Genomic DNA, 10,546 nt, shown 5'->3' with positions numbered 1-10,546 from the left:
AAGAGAAGGAGAAAGTGAGAAAATTTTAATTCTTGATTCAATGGAGGATGAGGAGGGTCATAATTCATCTAAAAAACCTAGGAAAATACACATCAAATACACCAATGATTCCCAAATGGCTGATTTCTTAGATTATTAGAATGATTTTACACCCACTCAAACTCAAGATGGTGATTTTTATGAGCCAAATACTGATGATGAAGACATTGATGAGGAACCCAATGCTTCTGATACACAAGTACACTTCTATCCTATGCTTAATCTCACTTCTATAGCTCTCAATTATCAAAAGTTAGGTTTTTAGGATCATGGTTCGGCGAAACAGGTTGAGGTTTGGCTCACATCTATGAGCCGAATCTACCAATTGATGAACGACTAGGCTCACTGAATCTGTTTGCAGCATGCGCCGAACCTATAATTTTCAATGCCAACCCTTTTGCTAGACACTAGTTCGGCTTATATGAAAGTTTCATAGTAAGACGAACAACATCCTGAATAGCCCAGAAAAAAAATAATTACTGGTTCGGCTTATATTTCGAAAATCGTATGACCGAATATCAATTTGTTATTTGGGTTAAAATATTGTTATTCGTTCGGCACATATTGAGAATATCGTATAAGCCGAAACCTCTAAATGTTCATGGTTCGGCACATAATATGATTATTGTATGAGCCGAACAATAATTTTTAATTTTTGGGTTGAAATATTGTTATTGGTTCGGCACATATTGAGAACATCGTATAAGCCGAAACCTTTAAATATTCAGGGTTCGGCACATAATATGATTATCGTATGAGCCGAATATTTCTATTATTTTCCCTTTCAAGTATTTGAACCTTGTGATATTCTTTGTAGATCGTACCCATGGAAGATCAAACTGATCCGGTAGACATAAATATGATTCATACCTGGAACAAGGGCCGAAGAAGCAAAGCAATGTTGAATTAAGGAAATAAATTCAACACCAACTTTGGACCAGCATTTGTTATAGAAAATTGCAGGCATGTCGTCGGAACTTGGAGAACTTAGCGCACCCATGTGACTTATAGTGTGCCATATATCATCACAAAAAAGAAACCCTCCAATCTGATTATTTTGTTCCTCCGTGAGGTGAGTTGGATCAGGTCGTTAACGAGATGATCAGCCTGGTCATCTTTGAAAATAGATGAAAAATGCTTAATGAGACAAGCTGATGTTAGGATCTTCACGGACCTCCGGACCCTATTTTAGGGTCCGACCACATAGCATCGATATTATCCCCACTTAACCACCTGTTGCAGTAGGTGTGGGATTTTAATCTAAAAGGCCTTGGTGCTATGTAAGGAGATGTCCAAGCTTATTAGGCACCACATGTACTTCCTCTTATTCCATGTGGGACTATCCTAGCTATACATATGTGGTTTACATAGCGCCACATACTCCAACAATCTCCACCTTGGCGAGATTAAACCACCTCACCAATCCAATCATACTCCACCGTATGATCACCGTCCGTATATATATGCTACCCATCGAACATGATTATTATCACTACGCGCCCTGGAACTCTACTCCACCTTGAGTTAATGGGAAGGCTAGCACTAACTCCACCTTGAGCACAACCTTTCCCACCTAGAACTCTGCTCCACGTGAGTTAATGGGTGCGACACTAACTCCACCTTGAGCGCCAGCTCTATTTTGGGCCTTGCGTGCTCCACCTTGAGTTTGACTCCACCTGCGCCCTAAAGCGGGTGACATACACAACCACTTCTCCGTTCGGACAGTAGCCCCAACCATAGGCTCTGATACCAGTTGTTAGGATCTTCACGGACCGCCGGGCCCTACTTCTGGGCCCGACCACATAGCACCGATATTGTCCCAACTTAACCACCTGTTGCAGCAGGTGTGGAATTTTAATCTAAAAGACCTCGGTGCTATGTAAGGAGATGCCCAAACTTATTAGGCACCACATGTACTTCCTCTTATTCCATGTGAAACTATCCTACCTATACATATGTGGTTTACATCGCGCCACGTACTTCAACAACTGACACATTTCTATGGTCAAAGACTCCATTATGCTTAATGGTATAATCATGATTTATATATTTTATCTTCTTATGACCAACCAAAAACCACGTAGAATAAAAAATGGGCCTTTTCCATGGTATCAAAACGTAACATGATAACTAGAAATGCGGTCTACATCATGCAGGACTGCACGACCGTCCAAATAATGGAAGCCAAGATTTATAGTCAAAGAAACGCATCAAAAAACAACTATGCATCCATCCAACTATCCAAGTGTTATATACGCGATAGAAGATGACATCCTAATGCGTACGTAATCATAGTTATGAGATTAGCCTATGCCCGTATGTCACCACCACTTAATTGTAGGTGGTTACTTCTTTAAAGGTGGGTACCCTTATGAATGGACAGGCACGACACTAACCATAGAGTCAGCTGCCAGCATTTAACAAGATTCATAAACGTCAGTAGTACGATGCAATAAATATACATCAAAACAAATTCCCAAAATAAATATACTCTTCATTCGTTCCACTTTCAGCACTAAGAAACCGTCGAAACTCCTCTCTCTGTTTCCTTTAACTTTTTTGCATTCCATCATCCATGGCTACTACTAGTACTTCCGCATCACTATCATCATCGAAAGTACTTCTAACTGACATAATTACAACTACGAATGGTGTTCCATCGAGTTACATAAGACCCATCTCCGAGCGTCCAAATCTTACCCTAGTTCAATCATCTCAAGATTCTTCAATCCCTCTCATCGATTTACAAGAACTTGATGGTCCAAACCATTCAAAGTTAATCAAGCAGATTGGCCATGCATGTCAGTACGATGGCTTCTTTCAGGTAACATAACATAGTTAAGTTTTCATTTTTTTTCTTTTTCTTACTCACTCACCATGTACATGATTTAAGATCAACGGAATACATATTTAGGTAAGAAATCATGGAGTTCCGGAGATAATTATTGAGAAGATGTTGCAAGTAGGGAAGGAGTTCTTCAGGTTGCCAGAGAGTGAAAGAATGAAGTGTTACTCGGCTGATACATCCAAAACAATTCGACTTTCAACCAGCTTTAATGTCACGAATGAAAAAACTGCGAATTGGAGAGATTTTTTAAGACTTCATTGTTATCCTCTTGAAGATTATATCAATGAGTGGCCAACTAATCCATCATCATTCAGGTAGGCTTTGACATAGTGCTTTCAAGACCACTATGTAATATTTTGGCGGGATTCAGTATAGCGCAGCAGTATATCTGTTTCTTATTTTTACGTATTGTGAACACATTTCAGGAGTGACGTGCCGGAGTATTGTACGAGTATCCGAGGCTTAACATTGAAATTACTGGGAGCTATTTCAGAGAGTTTAGGTCTTAAGAGAGATTACATAGAAAAAGTACTTAGCAACCATGGGCAACATATGGCTATAAACTATTATCCCCCATGTCCAGAACCAGAGCTTACGTATGGACTTCCTGGTCATACTGATCCAAACGCTATCACCGTACTCCTTCAAGATGATGTTCCTGGATTGCAAGTCCTTCGAGATGGGAACTGGATCGCTGTTCATCCGATACCTAATACGTTTATTATAAATATTGGTGATCAAATACAGGTATTTATCCACTTCCTTGTATCTAATATATATGCATCTGCGTTATTGACTACTAGTAAGAACATACGTTAAATGAATATATTTTTTTTGCGTGAATTTTCAGGCTATTAGCAACGACAAGTACAAAAGTGTTCTTCACCGAGCTGTTGTAAACTGCGACAAAGAGAGGTTTTCTATCCCGACTTTTTGTTGTCCGTCCAAGGAAGCTGTGATTGGACCGGCTTCTCAATTGGTCGATGACGAGCATCCTCCTCTTTATAAGGATTTCACTTACACCGAATATTTTGGAAAATTTTGGAACCAAAAACTTGGAATGGAAAGTACTTTAGATATTTTTAAAACAACTTCTAGTAGTAATTATCAAAACGAAAGGGGAACAACTTAGAGAAGTTTAAAATTTCAAAAGGTTAAATTTGCGGTTTCATCTAGTCCCCACTAGCTTCAATGCGGGTTTATTTATGGTTACCGGTGTTAATCTGCCTAATCTTCCCAAGATTAAGATGGTTTGTTGTTGACGTTGGAGGTAATGACGATGACAACAGATGACCATGAAGTTTATGACGCCGAGAGATACCCAAGTGATGAAAGCTGACACTTGAAACCAATGCGTACTTGGTTGCTCGATTGGGTGGATCAAGCTTGTAGCTCATACAGGACGACGACACCATATGAGCCTGGATTGCATAAATGGTGACGTAATAGTGATTACGTACCTGAAACTCAAAGTGCTGTTTGATAGCGATGCCGATAGGGTAGTTAGTTAAGCTTGTAAATAACTTCAACTCTCTTGACCGTTCCAATACAACGATTTGTTACTTCTATATTTTTGGCTTCTGTGCTGTTTGGCATTAATGCGTTCAAATTGTTGATGAAGGACCACGTCCAAAAATTGGAATTTTTTAAGACCGAAAGATAATTAAAGACACCCTCAAATTAAAAAAAAATTTGTAAGAATAAAAAGAACAACTCTTCGTGGTATCAATTAGGTAATGACCGAAAATAAGGGCTTAGATCATGCACGATTGCATGATCGTTCAAAATAATAGAAGCCACGATAGTCAAAGAAACAAATTTCTTAAGATCAAATAATAGAAGCCGGAATAATCAAAGAAACAAATTTCCGAAGAACAGAACAGCAGAAAAAAAAATTTACGGGGATTTCACTTGTATTGCATGACGCATCCATCTAGGGGTGTGCAGAAAAGCCGAAACCGCGGATTTCATCCGTATCCGTCTGTAAAATTACGGATGAAACCTAATTTGCAAGATTTATGGATCCGACACGGGTGAGAATCTCAAATCCGCATGCGGTGCGGTTGCGGATTTGAGATTATAGTTTGGTCCTAAAAAATAGGAAATACCATATGGTCCTAGGAATAATATATTAGAGAGAGTCTAGTCCAGTTGACTGAGTCAACTGTCTGTTTGGTCCTTTTTGGTAAAATATATTATAGTTTGGTCCTAAAAATTATGATTTGGTCCTAGGAATAATCTCAAATACCATATGGTCCTAGAAATAATCTCAAATCCGATGAAACCTAAGTAAGAAATACCATATGGTTCTAGGAATAATATATTAGAGAGAGTCTAGTCCAGTTGACTGAGTCAACTGTCTGTTTGGTCCTATTTGGTAAAATATATTATAGTTTGGTCCTAAAAATTATGATTTGGTCCTAGGGTGACGTCATGGATGATGTAATTTTCAAATGGTAGTGGCAGAAATACCCTTTTAATGGGGACCATATATATACTCATTATTAGGAGAGAAGAAAATAATTGGGATTTTTAACAAACTGCCACACTTGCAAATCCCGATTCAAGAAAATGCCACCGTTTTTTTCAGAGTTTATTAAATGCCACAACCGTTAGTTTTTCCGTCAGGACCCACACACTTGGTCTTTTTCGCTGACTCGGTCAAAAGAATCTTTCGTGATTTACATATTTACCCTTGAAAACCCTATTATACTAGTCATGGGTTCACCGTCTTTATCACCGGTAAACAAAAAAAGAAAAGAATAACAGGAGGAAATGTGTTGCTTCCGTAAATCATTTTTCAGAGCCTACAATGGGTATTTTCCAGGGTCTATCAAGAGCTTTTATATCTCGACTTCCAGGCTGAAATGAGTTCGAAATGCTGAGCAGTTGATGGAGTTTGAAGACCAATTAAAGCAGTGAAGATAATGGTCTTGTTGGTTGATAATTTGGACTGGATTTGGAGATTTATGATTGTTGAATAGTTTCTGAACTATGGGTTTGTTGTGAATTGAATTTGCAGGTGTTTCAGTGAGTTTAGAAGCGCTAAAAATTTCAATGTTACACCAAGATCAGAATGGCACATTAGGTGTTCGATAAAAGTCCTAAATGGATTTTTCTTCACCTCTTCAAGCTCAGTTTCTACCAGTTGAGCCTGTGTACAAGGGATGTTGCTGAAAGTTGTTGAATAGAAGATGAGTTCAACTCGGATTCGAGTTTTGAGTGATTTTGGGGATGAAATTAATATCGAATTGAATTTTAGGGTTCAGTGAAGAACATCTTCAAGGAAAGGAAGTTGATGAGAACAAGGGATAAGAAGACACTCCTGCTACTGCCATTGATGGTACTTGAGGAAATGATGTTGCTGTTGATATTATAGATGAACTGAAGATAGGTTTGAGCTGGAATTGCAGGTGTGTTTTGCAGTGGTAGTTGCAACAGAATTGAAGGTGGTTTGTGCTTGGTTAATGTCACAGGAGCTGCAGGGAGTTGCTGTAGGCTCTTGAGATGAAGCAAGAGAAAATGACTGCGATGGTTGGTGATGAATTGCCATGGAACTGAAGTGTTGCTACAGAGTTCCATGGGTATTTGGTGACTTAGATGAATGCTAGGACAGGTGACATGACAGTGTTGATGCTGGAGAGTTTTACTGGTGGATGTTGCAGGTGCAGTGAACCCAAGAACAAGGAGGAATCGGTGATGGATTACGGATGGGTATGATGCTGTTGAACTGGACATGGCGAGATTGCAAGCGAGATGAGTAACAGATTTGCTGGTAATGAAATTGAATTGGCACTGGAAATGGTATGAGGAGATGTATGTTTATGAGATGAAATGGTGCAACTGGTATTGTTGCCGCTGTAGTTTGGTGGTAGTTCTGATGTGTTCGCAGGCAGAGATTGTTGGAAATGAAGAAAGGAGGTTAAGCTGGTCGTGGTCCTGGTGAAGCTGAGTATGCCAGATTACAGGGTGATGGCTGGAGTAAATGGAGTTGAGATGTTTAAGCAGAGATAGAGCTGTGACAGATTTGAGGGTGTATATGTCTTTTACTAAGCTGGATAAATGTCACCTATGCACTAACTGATGGCAACAGTTTTTTTGGATGGAAAAGGTCAAACGTGTGGCATTAAATAAACTCTGAAAAAAACGGTGGCATTTTCTTAAACTGCAAATTGGAAGTGTGGCACTTTATTAAAATCCCCAAAATAATTTTCAGATTTATTTTCTCTCACTTCCTTTTTTTTTTTTCTAGATCTACTTTTTCTTCTTCTTCTTTTTTCTTTTTTCTTATGCTACTCTTTACGATGGTGTGTTAAGATGATGATGAGACGATGAAGATTTGTATGTTTTTTTCTTTGTGTTTGTTGTCGTTTGTTGTTGAAGATGGTGGAGATGATGAAGACGATTTTTTAATGAATTTTTCTTGATTTTTTTGTCTCTGCTGATGATGATGATGAAGAAGAAGATGAAGATGACGATGATGAAGACGACGATGATTTTTTCGTTTTTTCGTCATTTTTTCCTGCTGCTGCTTTTGAAGATGATGAAAAAGATGAAGATCTGCTATTGTTGCTGCTGTCAAAGAAGATGAAGATTAAAACAAAGATGATGAAGAAGATTTTTGATGTTGCTGTTGCTGTTGAATGACGAAGAATTTATTTCTGCTGCTGTTGAAGACGACGAAGATGATGATGCTGCAGTTCATTCCATAAATGAAGTCTGTTTTTTTTAGGTTTTTATATGGAGTTCATTTCTAGAATGAAGTCTGTATTTTTAGGTTTTTATATGGAGTTCATTTCTGGAATGAAGTCTGTATTTTTAGGTTTTTATATGGAGTTCATTTCTGGAATGAAGTCTGATTTGTATAGGTTTTTATATGGAGTTCATTTCTGGAATGAAGTCTGATTTGTATAGGTTTTATATGGAGTTCATTTCTGGAATGAAGTCCGTTCTTTTAGGTTTTTGTATGGAGTTCATTTCTGGAATGAAGTCTGATTTGTATAGGTTTTTATCAGGAGTTCATTTCTGGAATGAAGTATGTTTTACAGTATATAATGAAGTGTACAGTTTTCATCAGGCAGAATGAACTGCTACAAAAAAATAAGTTGAAATTAACACGGAATGGTACTTTGGTCAATTTAATATTTTTAAATAATTATGGACCAAACAGTAAAGGCGTTTTCCCAAAAGACCAAACAGACATGGACCCACCTAAAAAAGGACCAAACGATATTTTTCCCATAATAAAAGCCAGGATAGTCAAAGAAACAAATTTCTTAAGACCAAATAATAGAAGCCAGGATAATCAAAGAAACAAATTTCCTAAGAACAGAACAGCAGAAAAAAACAACAACGGGGATTTCACTCTTATTGTATGACGCATGAGGCATCTATCTAGGGTGTGCAGAAAAACTGAAACCGCGTATCCGTCCGCAAAATTGTGGATGAAACCTAATTTGCAAGATTTATGGGTCGGACACGGGTGGGAATATCAAATCCGCATGCGGTGCGGTTGCGGTTGGACAATGAAAACTGCGGATTACCCGTACCGTAGGACAGTTAGGAAATTTAATAAAATTATTAGGGATAATATGGGAAGTATGAATTTTATATATAAAACATCTTATCTTTGTGAAACCTGATTCACTTTCACTTCACGCTCCCGGACTAATGATATATATATATATATATATATACTCAATCAGTAGGGGGGATTCGATCCTGAGACCTCATCCTCGAGGCCCAAAATGCTTAACCACTGGGCCAAGCTCAAATTGTAGATATAAATTACAAAAGAATTATTTTAAAATACATATCCAAACACAACCATATAAATAAAAGAAAGTGTCCTCAATGCACTCCACCTGGACAGCAACAATTAACCTTTCAAGTAAGTGATGATGGTGAAACTCATTCTGTTATGACTCACTCGTTTGACCAAGATGCATGCAGAGCAGCCCTTACCAGAATGGTCATCAACTGCGAATTATCTTTTATTTTTGTACAGTGTGAAGGCTTCTTAGAATTTTGTTATTAACTAGAATCTAGGTATGAAGTTCCTTCTCGTTATACTGAAGCTAAAGACTGCATGAAGACGTATTTGAGTGAGTACCAAAAACTGAAGGCTGAATTTGAAAAGTATGGCAGACGGTTCTGTCTCACCACTGATACGTGGAGTTCAGTTACAAACATGAGCTACATGGTGTCGACATGTCATTATATTGATGAGAATTGGGTATTATAGAAAAAGATATTGAATTTTTGCCAAGTTATGGATCATACTGGCCTGGAATTGGGTAAAATAATTGCAGCTTGTCTTTTACAGTGGGGGATTGAAAGGGTATTCACTATGACTGTTGATAATGTTAATTCTAACAATGAAACAGTTGCTTATTTTTCCAAGAGAGTTGTGGGTTGGAAGGCAGCAATTTTGGGAGGAGAGCACATGCATCTTAGATGTTCAACACATGTCCTTTCCTTAGTGATTAAAAACGGCATGTATTTGTATAATGAACCTATTTCTAGGATACGCGAGGCAGTTAAATTTATTAGAGGATCAGGAGAAAGATTGAAAAAGTTTAGAGAATGTGTTGAACAACGGAAGATTGACATCACCAAATTTCTTGGCTTGGATTGTGATGCTAGATGGGATTCGACTTACCATATGTTGTCTGCAGCTGAAAAATATAAGGATGCCTTCTAACAATTTAAAGAATCAGAGTACGCTGATAAATTTCTTAATCCCCCTCGACCACCAACTAGAGGTAAAACAACAGTACCAGCAGCACCGGCAATTCTTAAGGTATGGCATATTGCTTCTGATTGGGAAACAATTTGTGCATTTGTTAGATTGCTAAAAATATTCTATGAGGTTACATTGAAATTTTCTGGATCAATCTATGTTACATCTAATTTATTCCTCGACGAACTAATTTCTATTAATGACATATTGCAAGAATGGGTTAAAAATGACAATATGTTATTGGCTAACATGGCTCATTGGATGGTTCTGAAATATGAAAAGTATTGGGCAGTGGATAAAATCAACAAAATGTTATACATTGTTGTGTTGCTTGACCCAAGACGCAAGGAAGCCTATCCTAGATTTGCTTTGAGAGAGTTACTGAAAGAGAATGATGTTACAGTTGACAAAGATGTCCATGAGATGATGACTACAGTTAAACTTATTTTAACAAATATGTTTGATGAGCATGCACTATTATATAAAGGGGATGATATGGTTTCAAGACCAACAACTGATATACAATATGATACTTCTCTTTCACAAGAACCTCATAATCCGATCAACAGATTTGTTGAGTCTGAAAAACATCAAAAAACAGGAGAGGGAAAAACAGAGCTGGATATGCATTTGTCAGAGAAAAGAGAGGATTTTAATGCACAGTTCGATATTTTGAATTGGTAGAAGGTTAACTCTTCCAAGTACAAGATCTTGTCCAGGATAGCTCGAGACGTGCTGGCTATGCAAGTATCAAAAATAGCTTCTGAATCATCTTTCTCCACGGGTGGTCGTGTTCTTAATGAGTTTCAAAGTTCCATGCTGCCAAAAACAGTGCAAACACTGATCTGTGCTGAAAATTGGCTGAAAGACAAACCAATCAATCTCAAAGAGATGCTAGAATGGATCGAAAAAATTGA

General features: G+C 37.8%; 1 protein-coding gene across 1 annotated transcript; it reads left to right on the top strand.

Annotated features, from left to right (window-relative positions):
* Positions 1-2,565: 2,565 nt before the first annotated feature.
* Positions 2,566-4,426, top strand: LOC113274416 (protein DMR6-LIKE OXYGENASE 2-like). Its single transcript, XM_026523812.1, has 4 exons — positions 2,566-2,863; positions 2,954-3,201; positions 3,313-3,634; positions 3,738-4,426. The coding sequence occupies exons 1-4, from the start codon at positions 2,615-2,617 to the stop codon at positions 4,017-4,019; spliced, it is 1,101 nt and encodes a 366-aa protein (XP_026379597.1). The 5' UTR covers positions 2,566-2,614; the 3' UTR covers positions 4,020-4,426.
* Positions 4,427-10,546: the final 6,120 nt, after the last annotated feature.

This window comes from Papaver somniferum, chromosome 4, assembly GCF_003573695.1.
Source record: "Papaver somniferum cultivar HN1 chromosome 4, ASM357369v1, whole genome shotgun sequence".
Lineage (NCBI taxonomy): Eukaryota > Viridiplantae > Streptophyta > Magnoliopsida > Ranunculales > Papaveraceae > Papaver > Papaver somniferum.
This window is presented reverse-complemented; position numbering and strand designations above follow the sequence as displayed.